This window comes from Molossus molossus, unplaced genomic scaffold (genome assembly GCF_014108415.1).
Source record: "Molossus molossus isolate mMolMol1 unplaced genomic scaffold, mMolMol1.p scaffold_m16_p_3, whole genome shotgun sequence".
Lineage (NCBI taxonomy): Eukaryota > Metazoa > Chordata > Mammalia > Chiroptera > Molossidae > Molossus > Molossus molossus.
In genome coordinates this window covers 10,768,862-10,795,210 of record NW_023425366.1, presented here as the reverse complement: position 1 = coordinate 10,795,210, position 26,349 = coordinate 10,768,862, and the positions used below count along the sequence as shown (strand labels likewise).

General features: G+C 39.4%; 1 protein-coding gene across 2 annotated transcripts in view; it reads right to left on the bottom strand.

The window, feature by feature from the left end:
* The window catches only part of FYB1 (FYN binding protein 1), a 154,748-nt gene that overhangs the window by 26,808 nt on the left and 101,591 nt on the right, over nt 1-26,349 (bottom strand). For both annotated transcript variants that reach the window (XM_036280079.1, XM_036280080.1), the window contains exons 3-10: nt 21,226-21,382; nt 12,024-12,070; nt 10,152-10,171; nt 9,679-9,710; nt 8,957-9,077; nt 6,407-6,566; nt 5,495-5,639; nt 633-655 (exon numbers count right to left, since the gene is read on the bottom strand). In XM_036280079.1, the coding sequence (XP_036135972.1) occupies nt 633-655; nt 5,495-5,639; nt 6,407-6,566; nt 8,957-9,077; nt 9,679-9,710; nt 10,152-10,171; nt 12,024-12,070; nt 21,226-21,382 (705 nt within the window). The remainder of the gene's footprint in view (nt 1-632; nt 656-5,494; nt 5,640-6,406; nt 6,567-8,956; nt 9,078-9,678; nt 9,711-10,151; nt 10,172-12,023; nt 12,071-21,225; nt 21,383-26,349) is intronic.

Below are 26,349 nucleotides of genomic sequence, written 5' to 3'. Positions count from 1 at the left end.
CATAGACACAGACAAGTATGGTGATGACCGGAGGGAAGGGTGTGGGGAGGTAGTTAAATGGTGACGGAAGGAGACTTGACTTGGGGTGGTGAACACACAGTACAACACACCAATGATGTATTCTAAAATTGTACACCTGAAACCTATATAATTCTATTAACCAATGTCACTCCAATAAATTCAATAAAAATAAAAAATAAATATGCACAATGAACTTGAAATGTGACTTTTAGGATGAAAATGTTAGCACTGCAAGGTATTAGTAAAACTCCCTTATTTTGCTGGTGAGAAGACAAGGAGTCTTTAAGAGTCACAGCTAAGGTGACATATAAGTCACTGAGGATACTCCAAAGTGAAGGAGGATGCTCTGGGCAATGACACCTGTACGTCTGGCACGATCCAGACCGCCCTGGGCACACGGAAGTAGGGTCACCCTAGGCGCTTTCTCTCTTGGGAGAAAGAAGTGAATTGCTCAGGGTCTCTCAGTGACCAGGAATGAAATTCAGGTCATTGGTTTCAGTCCAGTGTTCTTTCCACCACTTTAATGTGGTGTAAACAAAAGCGTTCTGTCATTAATATACACAAAAATGTTGAAGGCTTGGAGAAACTTCTGCTAAAAGAGTGTGGCTTACCTCCACTTCCACTCTGACTGTGGCTAGGAAAAAAACAAAGACAACTTAAATTAGTATATTAATTATTTATCAGGAAGGGAAGTACATGTATTGAGTAGTTATACCAAAGAGAAATAATACTCCAGTTAAAAGTTCTTAGGCTGGTCTGGCTGGTATGGCTCAGTGGTTGAGCATTAACCCATGCACCAAGAGGTTGCTGGTTCGATTCCTGGTCAGGGCACATGCCCAGGGTGTGGGCCCAATCTCCAGTAGGGGGGATGCAGGAGGCGGCCAATTGATGTTTTCTCTCATTCATGTTTTTCTCTCTCTCTCCCTCTCCCTTCCTCCCTCTCTAAAAAAAAAAAAGCACTAAAGAAAAAAATTTTTAAAAAGTTCTTAGGCTGATATATGTAAAGAGGAAGAAAAATTGTTGTTTATCCTAAGAGATGAATAGTAACAAGGCCCATAGCAATAAGCAAAATACAAAACAAAACAAACCTAATAAGAATCAAGTGAGTTTTGATATTGCATAAATTATTCAAAACAATGATACTGTTTGCTTCTAACATTTCCCCACAAAGCAGTTTTCAGATTATACATTATTACATCATTCCACAGATAGACTTATTTAAAAAAATAGTATTATTCCAGGAGTCATTATTGCATTACATTCAATTCTATTTCAACATCTTATAACCACAGCATTTTACTCTTAGTACCATTACATTTTATTTTAAAAGGGAGAACTTTAAAAAAAAATTGAAATCTTATTCATGGGGCTTTATAGAGTGTGGTCCGTGATTTTCCAAATCCAGACTGCTTGTATTTCTTTATCTCCATAACATTCTATATCCCGATTTTATAATCGCCTATTTTCTTGCCTGTTTGCCACTAAAATGTGAATTCTATGACAGCAAAGGAAGTGTAAACTGCGAGAACTGGAAAATCTCTGAATTCATCTGCTTCAATTCTCTCAATCTGTGCACAAGAAACAGAATCTCTGAGAAATTAAATGACTTCACCAAACCCTTTCAGTGAACTGAAGAGCTGAGATCAGAACCTCAGCGTCCTGCCTTCCCATAGAGCGCTGGTTTGGCGGCACCTGGCTCACCCCCTGCATGGCCATCCTTTGGATCATCCACCCACAACAGTCTGACAGCACAACCACACAGCATAACTGTACACTCACATCTGATTCCTCAGTCTTCCCTTTGGATCATCCACCCACAACAGAGACAGCCTGACAGCACAACCACACAGCATAGCTGTACACTCACATCTGATTCCTCAGTCTTCCCTTTGGATCATCCACCCACAACAGAGACAGCCTGACAGCACAACCACACAGCATAGCTGTACACTCACAGCTGATTCCTCAGTCTTAAAGGCAGATCAAAGAAAGTGGTCGGATGCAGATCTACTGTTAATTTGGGGGGAAAAACACACGAAAACTCTTGCTAATGGAACTTTACAGAAAAACATGCTATAAATGTCTTTCTGGATAAGCAAGGAATTCACTTTGGATAAAGTTCAAGTATCTTCTTTACTTACATACTATTTCCACACTCATATTCTCTGACACCCCCTTTTGAGCAGAAAGCAGAGCGTTAGAACCATGTGAAGAGTTACAGTCTGGTTGGCTGCCATTCCTGGCAAATCGATCCCATTTTGGAGATTCTGATACTCAATTCCCAACGAAAGAGGTTATGATAACCGGGAACAAAGCTGCCACACGTTATTCCATTCCTAGAGCAATCCTTTTTAAAAAATTTTTTCCTTATTGCTTTTAGAGAGAGAGGAAGGGAGAGGGAGAGAGAGATAGAAACATCGATGAGAGAGAGCATCGATTGGTCGCCTCCTGCACGGCCCCCACTGGGAATTTGGCCCACAGCCTGGGCATGTGCCCTGACTGGGAATTGAACCAGCGACCTCTTGGTGCATGGGTCAACATTCGACCAGTGATCCACTCCAGTGGGGCCTAAAGCAATTCTTAGCTTTTTAAAATACTGTTCAGAATACAAAACATGTAACAGATGGAGTTGAGGTAAGGAGAAGGAGAGTGTGAGGAAAGAGAAAGGGACGAGAAAAAGAAAAGAATGAACAGAAGGACAAAGAGTGGGAAACGGACGTAGAAAGATTTTGCTGTGTGATGGAGGATTGGAATTTGCATGTGCAATTTCCTTTTCCTTAAATTTTCATATCCGCCCCCCCCCCCCAACTGCTTTAAATGAGAAGAAAAAGAGAAGAACAGCTGTCAGGACCTGTGGTTTTAAGCCTCCTGTCTGCTCAGAGAGCTTAAATGCACAGTCAGCTGTCCTCACCCTGGAGGGGCCAGGAAAGAGGTAGGCAGTGCAAGGGCCCAGGAGGCATCGGGAGAAGGGAGGCGAGGAGGGCGCCTCCCTTATTCTTGCCGGGGCAGGCTGCTGGCTGTGGTCAGCATCCTTCCTTGTTCTGAGGACAAAGCATGTTCTGTTATGAGATCCCTGCCAGCAGCAGCTGCAGTTTCAAAAGCAAAACTCGTGTAGAAATTATGTCTCTTCTTTCTTTTACTTCTTAAATATGCATGAGAGGGATAGAGGCTGGTAAATATTGTGGGTCTATACTTGTTTAAAATATGGAGCATTAAAACCATACACCTCCTCCAGTTCCGTTTTATTACATAAAAGATTCTCTGCTACATGTTTACTAAGTGGAGCACGTCTTTGGAGCTATGATATGTACAGACTTGCTAAAATGGAAAAGATGGTAGTGTTAGTTTGGGAAAATAGTCATCTGTTAAGGTTAAATAATGCTCAATTTCAAGCCCTGGCTGGTGTGGCTCAGTTGGTTGAGCATCATCCCAGACACCAAAGGGTGCTGGTTCAATTCCTGGTCAGGGCACATGCCTAGGTTGTGGGTTTGATCCCCAGTTGGGGTATGTGCAGGAGGCAACAGATTGATGTTTCTCTCACATCAATGTTTCTCTCTGTCTCTCCCTCAAATCAAAAGTGTTAAAAAAAATAATGCTCAATTTTAAGAACATCATTCTTTTTGGTGGATTCATTCTTTTTCCTTGAGTATGTATATCAGAATACATATGTATTTATTAACATGATTGTGGTTCTTCAACTCCAAAATAAGAGAAATGTGGTTTTGAAAAAATAAGGAAAAGAGAAATGTACTGTCACATGATAATATATGTGGAATGCCATGTGTCCAAAAAATTCTGTAAATCTCAGACTATGACCATTTAGCACTTCAACTGACCTTGAAACTGACATTTACTGACTCCCAAACTAGGTTAATGGGTTTCTGATGACTAGAGCCATTTCGTGATCCGTAGACTCCAGGGTACATGTTGCATGCTTTGATATACTTTGCACAATTTATGGTCATGACGTGGTAAAGAAGGCATTGCATGCTATAATTCATTTCAGAAAGACAGAACTGCTGGAAAACAACACAACAAATTTCATGAGGGAAAATTTAACTCCTCATGTGTCTTAAAAGTATGGTACTATTTGGATAGTTTTATGTTTTTCACATGGCTGATAATGAAAACATCTTTTCTTTGACATCTGAGCTCCGAAGAATGCAGACGCGTTTTACCCGCATGAAGATCTAGCACAGAGCCTGTGTTCTGGGACCACGGTGGCTGATGCCCGAGGCCGCAGTGCGGGCCCAGGAAAACAAGGGTTTGTTACCGGGCTGGATACTGTCCTTCTGCGTTTCCTTCAACTTGATGGATTATGATTTTAACAGGAAGGGAAGATACTGGAGGGAAGAAGGAATGAAAGGAGAAGGGGAATGGAAAAGCAAGAAGGAGAAGAAAGGGCAAGGAAAGTCAGAGCTAGGGAAAAGAGACAGAAGAGAGGGCAGGGAGAAAGGAAGTGGAAGACTGAGAGGGGGAGGGGAGAAGAAAAGGTCAAGGCACATGCCTAGGTTGTGGGTTTGATCCCCAGTTGGGGTATGTGCAGGAGGCAACAGAATGATGTTTCTCTCACATCAATGTTTCTCTCTGTCTCTCCCTCAAATCAAGTGTTAAAAAAACACTTGTGGAAGAAGACAGCTCTTCTCCCTGCTGGGCTCCTCCAGAAGGGTGCCTGGTTCTGTTCCTCTGCCCTGGGAAGGTGTGCCCACACTGTGTGTGCGCACTTCACCCTCATCTAGTGGAATGATGGGCAATGGAAAGGTGGTCCCTTAGTTGATACACAGGGATCATAAGGAATTGAGGGTTTACTTTTGTACTTTTAAAGAACAAAGTAGGGTTGTAGTAAAAAGCATTCTTTTATTTTCTATTATATGTTCAAATAAGAACAACAAATATATTTAGGCTCAAAGATTTCAGGGCAAGCATTTTATATTTCTTAGAACTAAATGTTCTGTTTTATGCCTCACATTTTACAAAATCACATTTATTTTAGGCATCATATCCCTAAGGTCAAATGAATATTATAGAACAGCATTTTGGAACGACAATAATTTGGCAAGATCGAACAAATGGCTCATGATTTTTCGAGAGATATTTGATACATATAAACAGAGTGCCCAGCTGGGGAGACTTAGTGGACTGAGTGTCCTCCCATGGACTGAGAGGTCCCAGTTCCATTCCTGGTCAGGGCACACGCCCGGGTTATGGCTCGATCCCCAGTAGGAGGCAGCCAATCAATGTTCTCTCTCATATCGATGTTCTCTCTCAAAAAATCGGTAAAACCATCAAAACAAAACAAAACAAAGAGTAAAATAAAGCGGTCTGGAGTTCCAGATGGCCTGGCACCCACAGCCGCGTTCCTGTGCGCATTCAGGTCAGCGGTAGGGGGCAGGAGGAATTGGAAGGCCCTTGAGCATCCATGATCTCCAGCAAGGAGACAGTCGGCTCTGTTCACAGACTGTCTTTGACGTACCTGCTGACGTCGTCTTGTTCTGCAACATCATCGTACACTTCTTGGTCGTCTTCCACGGGTCTCGATGAGAGGGCACCGAGAGAGGTCTTCTTCCGTCTCAGCGAGTCGTAGTCGATCTGCACCGCGGTGGTTTTGATGTAGCCATCTAGAGGGGGCAGGGAGTGAGCGCAGCCAGCCTCAGCCGTTCAAAGTTGCGAAGAAAATACCAAGTGCACGCTTGCTCTTTAAAGTGGCCCCTTATGCCCTGGCAGGTGTGGCTCAGCGGTTAGAGCATCGGCCTGCAGACCAGAGTCTCAAGGTCAATTCTGGCCAAGGGCACGAAACTCGGTTGCAGTTTGTCCCCGGCCCTGGTCAGGGTCGTGGGGGAGGCAACCAATCACTGTGTCTCTCTCACACCGATGTTTCTCTCTCTTCTCCGCCCCATCTGAAGATAAATGGAAAAATATCCTCGGGTGAGGATTATTACAAAATAAAATAAAATAAAATAAAATAAAATAAAATAAAATAAAATAAAATGGCCCTTTCTTTCTTTTCTTGCAATTCTGATCTATAGACTGCCCACGCAGACACACGTGTCACTGTACCACGTCCACGTTTCACGCTGTTGTGGTTTGGAATAAGCCTACCCTCGAGATTCCAAATGGATTCGCATGACTCATTTTCCCCCTTTCAACATGAAAGGAAGCCTGATGCCCCCTGTCCCTCCCTAGAGCCAACATTTACATGGTTCCCCCTGAAAGATAACAGAGGAGGTGAAGATGAACTATTTCTATCATTTTACATCTTCCTATGTTTATCCACCTGGAGCAAAACTCCTAACTTAATGGTTGTGAGTAGTTCTGGAAGAATGTGCACATTTTTATTTTGGCTCAAAGGATGGCAATTTGAAGTTATAGGAAAATTTGGACTCACATGACCCCCTGGAGGTTCTGCCCAACCATTTCCCCTCAGGGTTGTCTGTGATGCGGATGATTTCGATTTGCTCTCCTTGTTTGAAGCTCAGTTCATTCTTCCCCCCTTTGACATCACAGCAAGCTTTGGCTTGATGGATGACATCAATAGGACCTGTTAGCTGCGAGAGGAGAAAGAAAAAAAAATCACAACAGGCTTCCTTACTATTCAGAAAATCTTTAAAGAATGCAGTTTTGAAAGCCAGTATGTCCACAACTTTCCAACCTGCCTATTTCCAACAGTTACAAGTTTGAACTAGAAATGGAGGGTGAAGGTTACTCTTGGCGAATGTTCTTAAAGGAGAAGTGAGGGAACGTTCACAGGGGTCAGGCAGGACCAGGTGCGTGGGCTTGGGATCCAGGAGGGAGTGATGATCTGTGGACCTTAGCAACTGTATGAAAGGCTTGCAGAAGAAGCCACCAATAACTGAATGCCACATAAGTACAACATTCCACTCTGTGGTGGTCTGCTTGGTAAACAAAGGTGTTTTTTTTCTCTCTCACATTGCATTGAGAAGTTATTCTGATGGTTCTCTGCAGGCTCAGAACAGCTAAGGGAAGGGTGGGTGGCGATGGTGGGTATACTCATGGGAAAAGCATTTTCTTTCTCCATTTTTTATTTTTAACTTTGTGATATTGTCTTTCTATGAATGTGGAGTAGACATTATCTGCTATACACAAAATAACATTTTAGAAATAGCTTTGTAAATAGCAAACAAATGTGAGGTCTTAAACTTTAATATCCTGAAGAGTATAGTGGTTTCTTGACAGCAGGGGAATAATCCTAACAATCTAATTTCCTAATATTAAATCGATGTGTCTTCTAAAACAGAATGTCTTGGATCTTTTGATATGCAAATATGTATTGTGATTTTTGAGGAAACTTGACCTGATTTTATTGAACTCATGATGCTATGAATTGTGAGACAAATCATTAGGTACCACTAAGAAGGAAAGCAAATACCTTAATTTAAGTTATGATCTGCCACTAATGTCAGGACGTATCCTAATTTCAGAATTTTAAAATGTAAAATATTTTATGTCTTAGAATTAAGGAAATATGGTACTATGTAATAGTTCTTATATTAATTTATTTTCCTTAATATCTATTAACATTTTATAGAAGAAATATAGCTGTGAAGTCCTAGTCTTGATACATTTGAGTTCATATTTAGTGGTATGATTCCCACACACTGAATTTTTCTTACAAAAAAATGTTAATTGAAGGAACAAGTGAAACAATGCAAAATTGATATCTCCAAAAGCAACATGAGAAGAACATCACATAATTCCTTCAAAACTATAAACCATCTCTTCATAAAATGTGTTTATTTAAGAAATTATTTTTTCATATTTTCCACTTGAAAAACATCAATGTTAGTAGCCATACATTCTGTAAGAGTTAAATGCTTTAATATTCACATTGTAATCCTAATTTGACTTATATATAGGAAGAGTTTTCAAAATTTAATGGGAACCTATAATAGATACAAGTGTTTTAGGTACATTATTTTATTTAATTACACGAACTTTCAGGAGAGGTATCGTTTATTTTCACCTTAAAGAGTAAGAATCCAGGGTTCAGAGAAGCTTAGTCATATACTCATGATCTCATAACTCCCATGATAGCTGGAATTTTTACATTTTCCCTGCACCATGCTGTTGGGCTCTTGTTTCAATATAATAAATATACTGTGAAGTTATAGACACATCAAATTTTTATAATTCAAACTATCTAGTGAATGTTTCAGGGGAACTAATGTTTCAAGAACATGATAGGAACCCTTTCTAAAGTAAAGAATCGTTCTGTAACTCACTCTATAGAACTGATATACCAGACCCACAGGGGCCATGTCATCAGAGATGGTGTAGCCAAGAGAAGATAACCTGCGTCTAGTGTTAGTGGCAGTAAAATGTCACACAATTAGAAATCAGAGATCGGAGGAGACAGAGGTCAGAAATCCAGGGAGATGAAGGGGCCTAGAAATGGCAGGAATCAGGAGCCAGCGTGTCCACAGGCTTAAAGTCCAGGCAAAATGTAAGTCAGGGCTAGACGCTGGCAGTTAGAGTAGCTCATAGCAACTTTATTCTGAGACAGGTCTGGTTCGTCCCGAGGCACCTGTGCCCCTTGCATCACTATAATAGATGCCCCAGGGATGTGTGTGGTCCAAAGCGCAGGCATAAGTAGGTTAATGTGACGTGTGTAACGAGGAGAACTACAGTGGATTTGAGTAACAGAGTATTCATTCACTCAGTGAACAAATTTATAATTTGTTGGGTGCCCACTAATTATAAGCCACCATATTTTATTTGAATTTTATCATATTAAATTTTCAGTATAGGGATAAAGGAGCATATTAGACTATATATATGTTGTAAGGATAGTTACTCCTTAGAAAACAATAATTAAGTTACTCTCCAACCATGTAAGGTTTCAAGAATGGAGTCCGTTTTGTGTGAAAATTATAAAAAGAGGTTACTCTTTTCCACCTATCAGCAAGCAAACTCTTACTTTAAATTTCTTCTTTATCTCTTGTTCTTTCTTTTCTCTCTCCTTCTGTTCCTTTTTCTCCAGCTCTAATCTCTTTCTTTCCTCCTTTTCCCTTTTCTTCTCCCGTTCTTTGGATGTCTCTCTGTGGATAAATATTGTCAGGTTGTTTCAATAGCTGCAGTATTGATGTGATAAGTCTCACCAACTAGAGAGGTGTCTACCCACAGAAGACAGTATCTGAAGTCTCGATCAAGGTGAAAAGCCAACATTACTAGATGTGCGAGATTGTTCCCAAAGCCAGCAGGAGGCATCCAAACGAGGGATCCTCCCAAAGGCTCTGCTTTCCCTCACAGCTTGTGCCAACAAGTGGAAGACACAGTTTGTAAAGGCCCTGTTCTTGCTGCTTGTCAGCATGAATAGAATCAATCTCCTCCCCGCCCCCATCCCCCAACATCCATGAACTCACGGGTACAAGAGCGCACACAAGTGGTCTATCTACAGGCTGTTGTAGTCTCTCACACAACAGCATTTTAACAGTTCTCTGTGATACCCTCAGACAAGAAAAGAATCTTTAGTCCTTTGTATTAAAATAAAGGTTACCATTATATGTTAGTCATTAGAGCAATAAAGCCCCCCACCCCCACCCCGGGTTTAATATCCACCCACCCTCCCTCCTACAAAAGGTTGTATTCATCTTAGAAGCAAAATGTCATGGCAAAAAAAAAAAAAAAGGTAACTCATACATGTCTTCATATGTTTCTCCTTCACTTTCTTCCTGTCAAGAAAACATGAATAATGATTAATTTTAATTATTCGAAAAGGGAGCATACCCATATTACATAGATCAAGTACTTAGTTAAACAAGCCTGAATTTAAGCGTAGTTGAATTTGGCTTGTTTAAAATATTTATTTTCCTTTTTAGAGATAGATTATGAAAGTAAACCCCAAAAGATTTCACTTCATGTCCTGCTATATAATTCAGATGTACAGCCAGACTTAAGTTCGTGTCTAGTGCCACCAAATAACTACAAGTCGAAGTGATGATGCATATTTAATGTCTCAAGCATTTTAGATGAACTAAGATCATAAATGAAAAAATATCATCTTTACTCATAAGACTTTTCATTTGTTGGTTTATACCAATAGAACATTAATCATAATGATTGTTAAATATTCCAGTTACAGCAATATAATATTGGAAGGGAAAAAAACTGACCTCATCTAGATTCCCAGCACCTAAAGGGGTTAAAAAAAGAATCAAATTGAACATACTGTAATTAAGAAGCACTTTAATACACGGTACTAGGTATAATATTCCAGATAGTTCATAATCTAACAACACTTATGTTTTAGCAGAGATATAGAAGTACAAAGTAGACTATGTGGTTTAGATCCTTACTATGGCTTTTTGATTCTCATAATTTAATTATTGAGTCATTTCATTGGCTTTCATAAGATATTGAAGACACCCTTTATTCTCTTGATGAAAGGTGTACACATTTGATTCTGTGTGCTTGCCTGGAGCAAAGGTATTATCAGAAAATCACAATTAGCTTTTACTCCTTCCTTTTTAACTTGCACTTTTTGATTTACTTGTTCCCAATGATTCACTTTCATATATCAAACAGATTAAGTTAATTAGATTTTTTTAAACATAATATTTTACTGATCAAGTATTCAGTAATATCAGCTAATTACCAGATATTAAGACATAATTAAAACAACAATAATAAAAACAATGTGGTGTTGGTATAGAAACAGATAGACCAGTGGAATAGAGAACTCAGAGACAGATACTCACACTTACATAGACACACGTGTAATGCACACACACACACACACACACACAGTTGATATGGTATAAAGGTGGCATTACGAATTAATGAGAACAGGGTGGATTTCATAGTATGGTAATGGGAAAACAGGCTCCATGCATGAGGCTACAAATCTGGATTTCTACTAATTCCTCAAAGGTGGATTGAAAAGAGGTTAAAGATCTAACTACAAGGGATAAAGTTCATAGAAGAAAAAAATAATAATTTTTTATTTCCTAAGAATAGGACTTCTTCACTAAAACTTGTTAAGCATACATTGTAAGATAAAAATGAATAATTTTTATTGTATTAATATTTATTATGTTCAGTAAGAGACAGCACAGATTAAGTTAGACAATGAACAGGATGAGTGCATGTATTTGCAGTGTCTGCAACTGCCATGGGATTAATATCGGGAATACAAGAAACTCCTCCTCCTCCTACACGTCAACCAGAAAAGAACATCAACCCCAAGAAAAAAATGGTCAAAGGATATAAACTGACAACTTCCAGAAGAGGCAATACAAAGGTTAAAACACAAATGAAGTGTTTGGACTCAACAATAAGCAGCGAGACAAAGATGAAATATCATCTTACACATCAGACCGGAAGCAATTGGAAAGCTGAATGATTCTCATACCATGTACTGGTGAAAGGTCGGCGTCTTGGACCCTCCTGCTCTGCCGATGGGAATATACCCAGATGCACTCCTACTCAGTCAGAATGAATATGCTGGATGTATACATGCTAACAGAAGCCTCTCCGAGGTCCACATGGGGGCAAGAGGTGCACTGAATCATTATTTGCGGTACTAGTGATTTGGAGGTAAAGTGTGAATGCATAGGATGCACACCATGGAGTACTTAACATAGAACACTTGTGCTGTGGTTAACAGCAACAAATTAAATATGGTACATATAGCAACATGGATGCATCTCCCACAACACATGCTGCTGAGTGTGAAAAAAAAATCAAAGTGAGCGCTAACACAGTGTTCATGTAAACTGAAATATAGATACACATACAACAGTATGCAATGAATATGTACAGACATATACACATTAAATACATTAGACTATTTGTCTCTGGTAAGGGGAAGAGAGAAAAGGGAGTGGATCATGGAGATGAAATGAATAAATAAATAAAACCAGAGAGGGGTCTTGTATGGATCCATGGTGATGATGACCCATTAATAATGGTATGGGAGTGATCAACTTAAACTTCTGTAATTCGAGGTAACAGAAAGACAAATAAAACATCTTTTTGCCCCTTACCATCCAAATGCATGACACCATCTTGGTTTTCATCACTGAGAATGCTTCTGGAAAGAAGGAAGAAAAGTGAACATGGAACAAATAGATGCTCACCTTGTAATAAAAAGATAAATAACAGTAAAGGGATATTTTAAAAAATTATTCTCTTCTTTTTAGTATCTGCTCTGGTGTAAAACTTCAGAAGGCATTAGAATAGGCTTTAGCCCTATATTTATGCCGCTACTGATGCAAAAAATGGAGAACCAGGGAGCTTGAGCACGGACGGTCCATTCACAGTGAACACACACAATGAAGCCATTGCTTCAGGGCAGCAGTAGTTTTGTTGTTGTTAAAACAGCATTATATCACTAATTCAGTGCTGGGATTCTGAAGGCATTTTATTGGCTTTATAATATAGGTACCCAAGAGAATTAGTTCCAATCCTTCCTCTTTTCCAAAGGTTCCCCACATGGCTTTGCTCCCGTCATTTGTGGCTTGAACTCCAACGTGCTTCATTGCAAACCACTTCACTCCATCTGCTCTGAACAGTTACTAATACCTGGGTCTGGCAAATCCCTCATGAGTTATGGAACCATCTATATCTTCTATCTCTATTTTCAGGTTGATTAGCATAGCTGGAGAAAATTGTAATTTTATTGATTCCAGAGATTACAAATTGGGATTCAATCTCAATTGTACCCTCTCTACACTCTTCTACAATCTCATTACATGTTTTGTGTATGTGTGTGTGTGTGTGTGTGTGTGTGTGTGTTTTCTGGTCAACCCTCTCTTGCATCATCTGTCTCAATGGCTATTCAAAACCTTCACCACTTTCCCCAAATCTCCTATTCCTCTTCTCTCCTCTATAATCAGATGTCTTATTTCTTATTTCACTGATCAAATAGCAGTTATTGGGTGTGAATTCTCTTAAGAAATACATTATTTTAACCCAAAAACTTACCTACAGTTATACGCATCCTTACCTTCTCCCTACTAAAATTCTTTCCAACCATGTTCTGAATCCCATCCGAATCCTCAGTGATTTTAATCCTTTTATCCCTTTTCTTCTGTGCATCGTGATATTATTTCTATTATTATTATTATTATTGTTTCTCCTCTTCTTTTATTAACCATCTCTAAATCTCTCTCTTTTTTTCTTCTTCAGCCCAAGTGACTCTCATTTATAAAGAACAAACACTTCTCTTTGCCTTTCTAAATCCTCTACACTACCACAAGATAATCTTGCCTTTTCCAGCCAAAGTAAAAAAGATGTCTGTCATCACTGACTTCACTCACTCTCCTCCCTTTCATTTCTTCATGACAACAATCTGGCTTCTATTGCCAATCCTTCCTGAAACTACTCTTAAAAGACTCAAGTACCAAATCCACTGGACACCTTCCAGGCTGCATCTCGATTGATTGCTTTGTGGCCCTTAACAGTATTGGCCATTTTGCCTTCCTTGAGTTTCTTTTGTTTCAATGACAAATCTACCCTTTCTGAATGCTTGTCTGTCTGACCACTATCCCACAATTTCCTTTGTGGGTTTATTTCCCCCTGATTTCCTCTTTAAGTGATGATGTTCACTTGTATTCTGGTCTTGGCTTCCTTAATTCTTTTTACTCTTCATCTGTCTCTGAATGGTCTCAAATACCCTGCAAAGCTTCACATATTATCTTAATTTTGGTAAAATTCATATTTTAGCAGGTTATTAATTTCAAAATAATATGAGAAGAGAGATAGATGGGTAGGGATTTAGATGAAATAAGACTGGTAATGAGCCCTGGTCAGTTTGGCTCAGAGGTTAGCACGTCGGCCCGTGGACCAATAAGTTATGGGTTTGATTCCGGTCAAAGGCATATACCTCAGCTGCTGTTCATCCAAGCCTTGGTCAGGTTGTGTGGGAGGCAACCAGTTGATGTGTCTTTCTGGCTTCCATGTTTCTCTCTCTCTCTCTCTTTCTCCCTCCCTCCCACTCTATCTGATGATCAATGGAAAAATATCCTCAGGTGAGGATTAAAAGAAAAAAGACTGGTAATGAATGTATAATTGTTGAAATGGGTTATAGGGTCATGGGAGTTCATTATACTATTCTCCCTGCCTATTATATGCTTACATTTTTTTTTCAAAATAAATATGCTTCCTAAAAAGTATAAGAAAGATTCAATTGCAAATGAAACTGGAATATTTTAGAGGACTAGATTGGTTTAACAGATTATTAAGAATTATTTAAGTTCTTGAAAGGGTTTTGCTTAGTAGAGTTACTAATTTTTTTTTCTTTATTGATTTTTAGAGAGAAAGGAAGGGAGAGGGAGAGAGGGATAGAAACATTAATGAGAGAGAACACTGATTGGCAGCCTCCTGCATGCCTCTCACTGGGGATCAGGCCCACAACCTGGGCATGTGCTCTGACTGGGAATTGAACTGGCGCCCTCTTGGTGCATGGGTTGACGCTCAACCACAGAGCCACAGCAGCTGGGCGCTTAGAAGAGTTATTAAATTTGTTCAGTCAGGTATTTGAATGCTAAAAAATTCAACATATAAATTTATACATACAATGTAAAACATGTAAGCCAATTAACTATATATGATTTGAAAGAAGTTGTCCAATCATTAATGAAAGATCCCACTAAAAATAGTTACTTAAATAAAACTCACTAGATGTAAAAATAGGACAGCAAGTTATATTATAGAAATTTAAGTACTTAAAATAAACTAGGCCTTTGCATAAACTATAATGAATTGAATATTAATTACAACACAAGATATAGCCCTGGCCGGTTTGGCTCAGCGGTTGGAGCGCCGGCCTGCGGTACAGAGAGACCCGGGTTCGGTTCCCGCTAAGGGCACGTACCTCGGTTGCAGTTTGTCCCCGGCCCTGGTTGGTCGTGCGGGTGGCAGCCACTCGATGTGTCCCTTCACATCGATGTTTCTCTCTCTCTCTCTTCCTCTCTCTCCCTCTCGCTCTATCTGAACAAAAAATGGAAAAATGTCCTCGGGTGAGGATAAAAAAAACACACAACAAAAACACAAGATATAAATACCTTAGACATTAAAATATTGACATTCTGCAGAATCAAATCTATAGCCCTTTTCATGGTATATAAGGTTTTTACTATCCCTGTTCTTTTGCAGTTTTATTTATCATATTTCCTCTTTTTCCATTATTTTCTTTTCATGTATTAATAGAGAACTGATTTACTCTGAACACTCTCTGGTGTCTTGCTCTTCCATGCTTGGCCCTGCTGTGTCCCCCCTCATCCCCCTGCTGGTGGCCCTTCCTAATTTTTAAGCTTCTCCTTAAACACTCCCTCTTCTGAGAAGTTATCCCTGACTCTCCTAAGCCCATGTAGTTGCATCTTCTATGTCATACATTGGTCCATTATAGTGATTATTCTATATTACCATAATTACAGAGAAACTGATGCATGTCACTCTTCCTACTAAGACCATAAACCCCGTGAAAAAAGAGGTTGTCACTCTGTGAGTTAATTTATTATTATGACCGTCATTTTTAGAATGCTGTAGGAATCATTATTGTCATACACAGGACTTTTTTTCTGATGCATTAATGATGTTTTAGTAATACTAAGAAACTAAATAACTTTCATTACTTAAGTGAATTACTTATTATCATTTGTGAAGAATATTAAGGCAAAAATACTACTAGACATATAGTTTAATTCCTAAAACACTTAGATAAATAAGAGATACTAGCAAAATGAAGGCTATCTGCATATCAAATTCCTATTCATGTGTCTACACGTTATGCAAACCATTTAATACTTGTAGACAATGTTTGCATGCATACATTTGTTCATGGACCCAACATTACAGCATGTAAATCTTAGTTTATTTTATCTAGGTCTGAATTCACAAATGGATAACATGGAAATATTCAACAAATCAGGAATAGTGATAAGAACAGGAATGCTGGTGAAGAGTCAAAGGGAAAATAATGAGGAGAACTACATGAATGTCATGAGAAAATCCAGGTCAAAGTGTCACCAATCACCCCGAAGAAGTGCTCCCGATATTGAGAAAAGCTCCACAGAGAGATAAAGAGGCAAAGTCCTAGAAAACTAAACAGAGGGAGGGGGTGAAGGAGAGAAAAGGGTGCTTATCAGCTGTGATAATAGCACGTCTCGTCAAGAGGCGTCCACCAGAGTTCTGTGTTGTCAGGCTACAGCAAGCAGAATTAAACAGGCAGGATACAAGCTGTGTCATGGCCGTCGTCATGACTGGCATTTTTGGAAAGTATTAGAGCTTATTTCCTGACTTTTAAGGACGTGAAGCTGTTGCCCTTTAAGCCTTATTCGCTACTCGTGGCTTTTATTCATGACTTTCCCTTTTAATTGTCAGTTCGGGTTGGTTTTTGTTGTTGTTTTTCAAAGGAGGAGGAAATCTAAGTGACACACGTGACGCTGTCCTGCACCTGCCCACTAGGATGAAATGCTGCGAACTTTCCTCGGGGACGTGTCTTCCCGTACCACGTCCACGGCGTGAGGAATGATACAGCTCCGAGTGGGGAAGCCACATTCTCCAAAGGCAGTGGCAGTGCACGGCCATCTGGCCAGTCTTAAATCCGGGAGAATTTAAAGCATTTGTAATGAATACAAAGCTTATGATGGTAAATTCTTACTTTTCCTCAAATTTTAGAGCCCCCAAATCCAAAACCAAACCAAACAAAAACCAGGGAAAAGAACTATTTAACCTTTCCTTTCCCAACCTCGGTCACTTCCCATTCTTTGTTATTTCTAATTACCTCACTTGTCCTGTCTCATTACTATTAATAACCATGCAGTTTGTTTTGTATACCAAAAGAGTCAACCATTGGTTCTGTTTTCATGTGAACAATTAGTTGTGCTGTTAAAATCATAGCACATTTTTAAAAGTAGCATAAAAAGCGTGTGACACGGAAGATGTTGATTTGAACATTAGTGATAAATATGCTCTTTTGACCCATATCAATGCCTCTCCAAATGTCTGAGTAAATCAGCAGAACGTCTGACAAGCTGATTTCTCACCACTAGGTGGGGAAACAATACAATTTAAAATACAATATAATTTTGGCCTCCACGACTTTATTTTTATAGCTCTTTATTATTCCTAATTTTTACCTGCCTTCAATCTTTTCCTTTCTCATGACCTGAAGGAGATAATTACAAGCGACTTCTGGAGAGTGGGCGGGGGATAAAGGCCCCCTGTCTCCACTCGCTCCTGGATCCCAAGGAGAGGCCTGTCTTCCTGCCTTAGGCAATGCAGACTCCGGGAGAACTGTGAGCCTTCCTGGTCCCTATTCCTCTGGAAAGCCAGCCTCTCACCTGAGCATCTGTCCAGGTGCTCTAGTCCCTGGTTCCGGGAAGTCTTCTCTTTCTATTTTCTCCTACAGCACTTAATGTCCCCTGATGTACTATATCTTTACTGCTTTTTATTTTATTCCTTCGTTCCCTTGCCCCTGTTTTATGTGGGCAGGGGTCTTGGTTTTACTCACTACTTCCTAAACTCTTATTATAAAGGCACAAAATAGTGGCTTAAAAAGGAATTGTTGAGTGAATGTCAAATAATCGATGAGATCTTCAGCTGAGGGTGGCTGTCGATGGGAGAGGGGCGGAATGGCATCCGCCGGCCAGCGGGGCGCACCCGAGCCACACCCAGGCGTGGGTTTTGAGGGGTGGCGATGTGAAGAAAAGCAGAGCACCCCTTTCACAATTGGACTTAAAGAGCATCCCATGCAGTTCCCTTTCACATTAAATATAAAAAGTTGAGCCAGACTACCAAGACCCATGCTTTCATTTCCTCTTTGGGTCTTATCTAGCTTCCTCTACTTCGGGGAAAATTTCTAACCCAGATCTTTCTTCATTTTGGAATTTACTTCAGCTGTCTAATGAGAACCAGGACGTTTTCACTATACACCACATTTTACTTTTGAAAAAATATTATCTTACAGATAGCCTTTCGCTTTCAATTCCTCTATTCTCTCCACCGGACAATCACCTTGCAGAGACTCTGATTATAGTTTAGCAACATAACATCTAAGCCTCTTGTTTCTGACCATCTTTCTCCTGAGAGTGTGTTTTTTTGTGGCGTTGGAATTTCTTAGATGAATCAGAGTTTCTAATTAGACGTCCTTAATAGGATGGAAACAGGAGTAAGCTACAGTTTATTATAATTGGTGGTTTTCGCTATTGTTTTCATCAAACAAGAAATTGGGCCAGGCTGGTCGGCAGACCTTTTCCAACTTTGCAAGAATTCCCAGCATCTTTCTGCAGTCATCGGACAGGCTACAAGACTGTTTTTGAAATCCTTTCTTCCTTCTACAGCTTTTTACTCCCCAAACCTATCATAACGAATTTTAGACAGTAGGTTAACACAGAGGCTTGCGACTTCTATTTTTAGAAAAATCTGCTCCCAAGGTTGGCTCTTGGCTTGTATTTGGAACACAGCTTCTAAAGAATTCTCTGCACTGATGAAAAGCTGCCGAATTGATAAGAGTGCCTACCCTGTACCAACAATGTGACTTACGATGCACATGGGCTTTTTTCCTAGGAGTGTGGTACTTTGGCAGTTGCGGGTAGCAGGTGCATATGTGAGTAGCTTTTAATAAAAACTTGTCTCTAACAGGCTTTCTGGGGGAGCAACGTCACATGCATTGCATTTTCATAGCTGGAGGAGGAGCACAGTGAGCATGTCTGTTCCCCGCCTTAGAAGCGAGAGTGACTGTGATAAACTCTCTCTGGTGAGCCCTGTGAGTCCTTTCAATGAATCATCAAACATATGGGTGGCCTTGGGGGTCCCCAAACAGCAGGAATATTGCCAAATACTCCTCCTCCTCCTCACATTTCTTCAATCAAACTGCCAGGTATCAGTCTTCATGTTTTATAAATGCTCAGGAATTCCTGCTCAAGGTGTGTATTACAACTTCCGCTGGAATTACACAGGACCTTGAACCTGGCTGGAGACAGTAGCTGCGACAGGGTCACATTACAACATTCAAAGTACTGAGTTCAAAATCGAGTGGGTTAAATTGATCAAGGAGGGAAGAAATTAGGAAAAAGAAACAGGATTAATACTGTGAAAGGAAAATAATTTACACAGAAATCAAGTGTATTATTATTTTTTAATCCTCACCTGAGGATATTCTTCCATTTATCTTCAGACAGATTAGGAGTGAGGGAGAGAGAGAGAAGCATCGATGTGAGAGAGACACATCTACTAGTTGCCCTCCCGCAGGACCCTGACCAGGGCCAGGGCCGAACTGAGGTGCATGCCCTTGACTGGAATCAAACCCTTGACTCATTGGTCCGGGGCCGACACTCTAACCGCTGAGCAACCAGCCAGGGAAGAAATCAGGTGTACTTAAGAACACACATTAGCCCTGGCTGGTTTGGCTCAGCAGTTAGAATCTCGGCCCACAGACCAAAGAGTCATGGATTCGATTCTGGTCAAGGGCATGTACCTCGGTTGCGGTTCATCCCCGGCCCTGGTCGGGGTTGTGCGGGAGGGCAATCAGTAGCTGTGTCTCTCTCACATCGATGCTTCTCTCTCTCTCCCTCACTCCCAATCTGTCTGAAGATAAATGGAAGAATATCCTTGGGTGAGGATTAAAAAATAAAAGAACACATATTAATTAGTTATTTAAATTAAACTAATATTTATTTAGCATTTATATGTTAGCAGGTAGATGACTTACAGTCTTATTCGGTAGCTAGATATCATGGGATATTAGAGACTTTAAATTAGAATTTATAAACTCTACTGTTCGGAAGGGTATGCAGCTGACATAAATGTATAATATGGGCCATGTATTAGATAATAGCCACTAAACTGCCTTTAAATCCCCCCAAAAGCATAATGAAGTCAAACATATTGGAGGCTATCCTTGGCCAGCATGTTTCAACCCCTGCTCTAAATTGTAATCAACAGTTAAAGAAAGCTGCGAATCAGATATTATTACTAACAGATTCTATTATGTGGATTACAGATATTAAGACTTTAATGTTAAGAACATCTCTCCGATAGGGGACTGAAGTGAAGGAAAACCAAGTTGCAGCTATATATTTGGGGATATTACTTATTTGTGGCAAAAGAGAATCATGGCAAGCAGTTTTCTGGAAGAAGAAAGGGAAAGTCTAGCCTTACTTGCCACTCTTTGAATATTTCTTTTTTAAACAACAACAACATTTCATTCTATTCCAATCTTCCACTTGCTTTTTCCTCAACCAACTATTCCGGTAAGTTGTGGGTAAAGAACCCATATAGCAACCCATATAGTTTTGACATTTCTAAAGTACCATCTAAGAAAACTTAAGCTTCAAAAAAATTTCCTAGGTTTTTAAAACAGCCCAAAATCTGAAGGGTGAGAGAAAACCTGCTTTACTTTGGACTCAGACTGACATTGGCTCAAATGTCTACTCCATTCTTATGTGACCTTGGAGAAGCTATTTAGCTTCTGTAGAGTTCTATTTCCTCACCTGTGAAATGAGGATAACACTAGTCATCCATTAAGATGATAGGGGTTACAGCCCTGGCTGGTTTGGCTCAGCGGTAGAGCATTGGCTTACGGTCCAGAGAGACCTGGGTTCGGTTCCTGCTAAGGGCACGCACCTCGGTTGCAGTTTGTCCCTGGCCCTGGTTGGGTTGTGCAGGTGGCAACCACTCAATGTGTCCCTTTCACGTCGATGTTTCTCTCTCTCTCTCCCCCTCCCACTCTATCTAAATAAAAAATGGAAAAATGTCCTCGGGTGAGGATAAAAAATAAAGATGATAGGGGTTATATATTTAAAATGCCTAGCAAGCATGGGCTGTCAATAAAATATGGTAGTTGTGGTGGTGGTGATGGTGGTAATGGTGGTGGTGGTGACCATGGTGGCGGTGGTGGTGGTGGTGGTGATGGTGGTGGTGGTGGTGGTGGTGGTGGTGAAGATGATGGGGAAAGACACGGTGGGTGCTGACCTGAAGAATGCTTCAGCGTCTTAAAAGGGGCCGTAGAAATTTTCTTCCAATGAATGCTTAAGGAGGAACCCACTGTAAACACAGATAAACAGGGTTGCTCAAGGGTCTGGAGGTCTGAGAGCTGCCTGCTTAGATGTTCTCCCTCCCTCTAGCTGTCTACCTTTGTGGCCCCAGCATTTTACCCCGGAATCCTTAGCATCCAGCCAAGTGCAGTTTGGAAATCTATGACAAGAGACTGACAAAGAAATGACAAGACAAGCCTTTGCTTACTTTAGATCTAAAGGAGGCTTGATGTTCCTGGGAGGCAGACTTGGGACTGGCGGTTGTGTTGGGTGAGACGCTGGCAATGGCGGCTGGCTGGCTGGGTGGGGCGGCGGAGGCGGTGGTAGAGACGTTGTTGAGTAAGGCGTTTGGCCTTTGCTAGTACCTAAAAAGCAAACAGACAATACCATGAATTAGAATAAGTCTTTATATTACAATAACTGGTTATTCCAATTATGCAGAAATGAGAATTTTAAAAATAAAAATGTTGACTGCCATTTGACCCAGTGATCCCACTTCTAGGAATATACCCTAAGAAGCCTGAAACACCAATCAGAAAGAATATATGTACCCCCAAGTTCATAGCACCATTATTTACAATAGCTAAGATCTGGAAACAGCCCAAATGTCCATCAGTAGAGGAATGGATAAAAAAGCAGTGGTACATATACACAATGGAGTACTATGCAGCTGTAAGAAAGAAAGATCTCTTATCCTTTGAGATGACATGGAGGGACCTGGAGAGTATTATCCTAAGTGAAACAAGCCAAGCAGAGAAAGACAAATATCACATGATCTCACTTATTTGTGGAATATAATGAACATAACAGTCTGGGGAATGGGGTAGAAGCTGAGACATGGAAGTAGGGTACAGACTGACAATCCCCAGAAGAGGGGATTGCAGGGAGAGATAAACCACAGAACTTATATGCATGTATGCATGAACAATGGACATGGACAACAAAGCTGGGGACAGGTTGGGGAGGGAGGGGGGTTTCAGTGGGGGGACAAGGAGAAACATCTGTAACAAAAATTAATTAATTAATTAAAAAATAAAAATAAATAAAAATAAAAATGTAAGAAATGCATGTTTTTTAAACATAAAAATGTAAGAAATGCATGTTTTTTGAACATAAAAATGTAAGAAATGCATATTTTTTAAACATAAAAATGTAAGCAATGCATGTTTTTTAAACATAAAAATGTAAGAAATGCATGTTTTTTAAACATAAAAATGTAAGAAATGAATTAATGCTTTAGAGAGTTTAATATTCTAAGTATCACGGGACATGGCATTTTAATGTTCCTTTTCTTTTATATTTTCAGCCTTTTTATTAATTTGTCTTTGTTGCAGATGTTTCCCTTTTTCCCTCACTGACACCCTCCTCCCATCTCCCCCGCCCCATCCCCAGCTTTGTTGTCTACGTCCATTGTTTACGCATACATGCATGTAAGTTCTGTGGTTTATTGCTTCCCCCCTTAATGAGGTATAATCGACAAATAAAATTGTAAGATATTTAAGTGTGCAGTATGATAAATTTATATACCAATACATTGTTTAAGAATCTGCCCCCCCGCCCCCCGTGGAGTTAATTAACACATCCATCACTTCACATGTTTATCTTTTGTTGGGAAAGGGGGGAGAGCATTTATAGTCTACTCTCAGCAAATTTCAATTATACAGTATAGTGTTATTAACTATAGATACCATGTTAAATGTTAGACCCTCAGACTTCATATTTCTTATCACTGAAAATTGTCCCCTTTTACCTACCTGTTCCTCTTTCCACCCCCACCCCCACCCACAGCCCCTGGTGTCCACTTTTCTATTCTATTGCTCTCAGTTCAATATAAGTGATGCCTTGCAGCATCTGTCTTTCTCTGTCTGGCTGATTTTACTTAGTATAACGGATACCTTCCAGTTCATCCACGTTGTCACAAATAACAGAATTTCCATTTTTAAAGGCTGAATAATATTCCACTGTATATATTTCCCATTTTTTCTTCACCCAGGCATCTGTTGCTGGACACCTGGGTTTCCATACCTTGGCTGTGTGAATGACGCTGCTGAGAACATGGGAGTGCAGCTATCTCTTTAGAGAACGACTTTGTTTCCTTTGGGGACATACTCAGACGTAGGATTGCTAGGTCAAATGGTGGTCTGTCTAATTTTCTTGAGGAAACTATACTGTTTTCCATAGTGGCTGCACCAGTTTACATTCCCACCAATAGTGCACAAATGTTCCCTTTTCTTCGCTTCCTGGCATTTTCTAGCTCATGTATTTTTTATCATACCCAATATAATAAGTGCTTTTTATTTGCATTTCCCTGATGATTAGTGACGCTGATAAATGTTCCATTTCTTGAGCTAGATAAGGTCTTTGAGTTTAATTCCTACTCTTAAAAGGATAATTTCTTTTACCTTGTTAAGGAAAACCTTAACAATTGTTAAATCTATGTATAGAGTACATGAATGAAACATTTCATAATAGAAAGTTAACAAACAAAAAGCTTGTATAAGCCTTAGTTTTAATATTACGAATTTTATAAGCAAGGCATATATCAACTTTAATGCAACATCCTTTACGTTTTACAAATGTAGATTATTTTTCATACCTGTAATTTTACATCAAAGAAGTTTAGTTTTTGTGTTTGCTCTCATAGATAACACATTTTTACTTGTTTTTTATATCTCCTCGAATCTTTAATCTTTAATGAGAAATATGTTTTGTTTGAAGTATGATTTCTAAACATTTAAACCTAATATTGAAATTATAAAATGGGGATAAGAAAATTAAATAAATACTACCCATAATCCCATCATCTGGCAGTAACCACTGAGTTCCATGTATTTTAAAACATTTTAGTGCAAATGTATACTTTTATGGGAGAGGAGTAAAATCAGAGTATTTTGCTATCAGCTTTTTATTTTTCTCAATATTCATAAATATATTTGCAGGTTAATATAATAACATAATTCTAAGTTATTAAACTAGTGTTCTTCATGTAGCTCTACCATGATTTTTAAAAACTGAGGCTCTAATGTTAGATATTTGTATAATTCCTTTGTGTTTTGCTGTAATAAAATATGACTTAGTTTTTGTACATATTTTTCTTGGGAGGATAAATTCCATTAAGAGGAAATGCTGGGTCAAACAACATTTTTTATGGCTTTCTTTTTTTTACAAAATAACAATCTTCCAGAGATACACCAAACGAAAGTTTCATTGGTTGGTTTATGAGAGGGCCCATTTTTGTTTGTCTTGACAACACTGGCATTATTGTTTTGAATCTTTGACAATATTATGGACAAAATTCTACTTCTTGTTTTGATTTCATTTTTATCAAACTAATATATGCCCAGGAATTAGCAAGTCAGTGACCAATGACATATGACAACAACAACAGCAACAACCAATAGTCTTCAGCTCTCTGGAAGGCAATCACAGCATTTTATGTTTCTTCTGCATTTACCTCCATATGTACATCTACTGCTTGATTCATGATTTGTAAAAAAGTCATTAGCTTTCTGTTTAATAGATGTGGGTCTTTGTTCTCTTCTCTTTTCCTTTCCAGTATAGCAGGATCACGACTTTTTTGATTAAATTTGTATCCATTGTTTTCATTATCATAATTAGGTAAATATTGTTCTTTGCTGAGTCAAGTAGTGTACTATGGTAACATTTCCTTTCTCATTCAACTCCTGTTTTCCTGGAGCATATAATTGCCTCATTTTGTCATTTGCAAAGAATTTTCTTTGGGACTCTTTTTTTTGTTAATCCTCACCCGAGAATATTTTTCCATTAATTTTTAGATAGAGTGGAAGAGATGGAGTATGGGAGAGAGAGAAACATTGAAGTGAGAGAGACACAGCGATTGGTTGCCTTCTGCATGACCCTGGCTGGGGCTGGGGAATCAAACCTGCAACCCAGGTGCATGCTCTTGACAGGAAATCGAACTCACGACCCTTCTGTCCTAGGGCTGGCTCTCTAACCGCTGAACCAAACCAGCCGGGCTCCTTCGAACTCTTTCTTCTCACAATTTCCAATAGTTCGTAAGGTACCTTTAAACATTTTCTACAAAATTAAATCTGGCAGATAATTAATCACTTCCAATGCATTGCCTCTTTCCACTTGCTGTCATCTGACCTGGTTGCTTTTCAGGCCTGCCACACAGCTGTAATCGTAGATTTCTGTGTCAGCATCATGGCTCTGATATGTTCAGAGAATCCAGTGTGACAAAGTGTGCAGGCTCTGGAGCCAGAGTGCCTGGGTTCGAATCCTGGCTTTACCCTTTACCTTTTGGGCAACTTGGTTAAGTCACTTTCTGGTTTCATCTGTAAGAGGGAGATAATAATAATGCCACCTCATAGGGTTGTGGTGAAGACTTAAAATTAAACATATGTAAAGCATTTGGGACTGTATCTGGCATATAGTAAGTTCAACATTTTATTTTTTCTTTAACAGATATTCATTGAATGCCAACCTATGTGTCAAGCTCTGTCCTAGGCACTGGGAACACAAAAGAGAAATAACAGACCCCAGATTTTGCTCTTATGGATTTGCAAGATAGATACTAAGTAAATGAAGTCAAATAAAATATGTGTAAAATTGTTGTGAGAAATGCTCTGAATGGTGGAAAGATATATAATTATGTGCTACTGGCATCTCTTCCCAACTGTATTCAGGGAAGTAATATGGAGATACTATAGAATATTAAACTGAGGCATGATGGGAGTATTTTCCTCATAGAAACCAATAAGAACTACAGATTTGGGCTTGATTTATTGTTTTGTTGATTCTTAGATTTAAGAAAACAATAGAGAAAATGACGATAATGCAGATGAAGCTTAAAAGTGTGTCATTTCTGTAGATATTACATTGTGAATAGTATAAAACATTGAGGAAATATTTCCCTAGTATTTGAAAACTGTTATACAACTCAGCAAGTAGTCACTCAACCACTGGAAACTGTGTGAAGTTCTGACAAATACCTTTGCTGTTTCACATCTGTCTTGTTAACATAAGTGAAAACATCAATCAACATTCAAGTTGGAGCTACACTCCATCATTAACTACAGCCATAGGTTGGCTACACATGTAAAAATCAACAATTGGCCAGGCTGGTGTGGTTCAGTGGCTGAGCACTGACCCATGCACCAAAAGGTCACCAGTTTGATTCCCAGTCATGGCACATGCCCAGGTTGTGGACCCGATCTCCAGTGGGGGGCATGCAGGAGGCGGCCAATTGATGTTCTCTCTCATCGAGGTTTCTATCTCTCTCTCCCCCTTTCTCTCTCTCTAAAATCAATAAAGAAAAAAATATTTAAAAAAAGCAACAATTGGCTATATG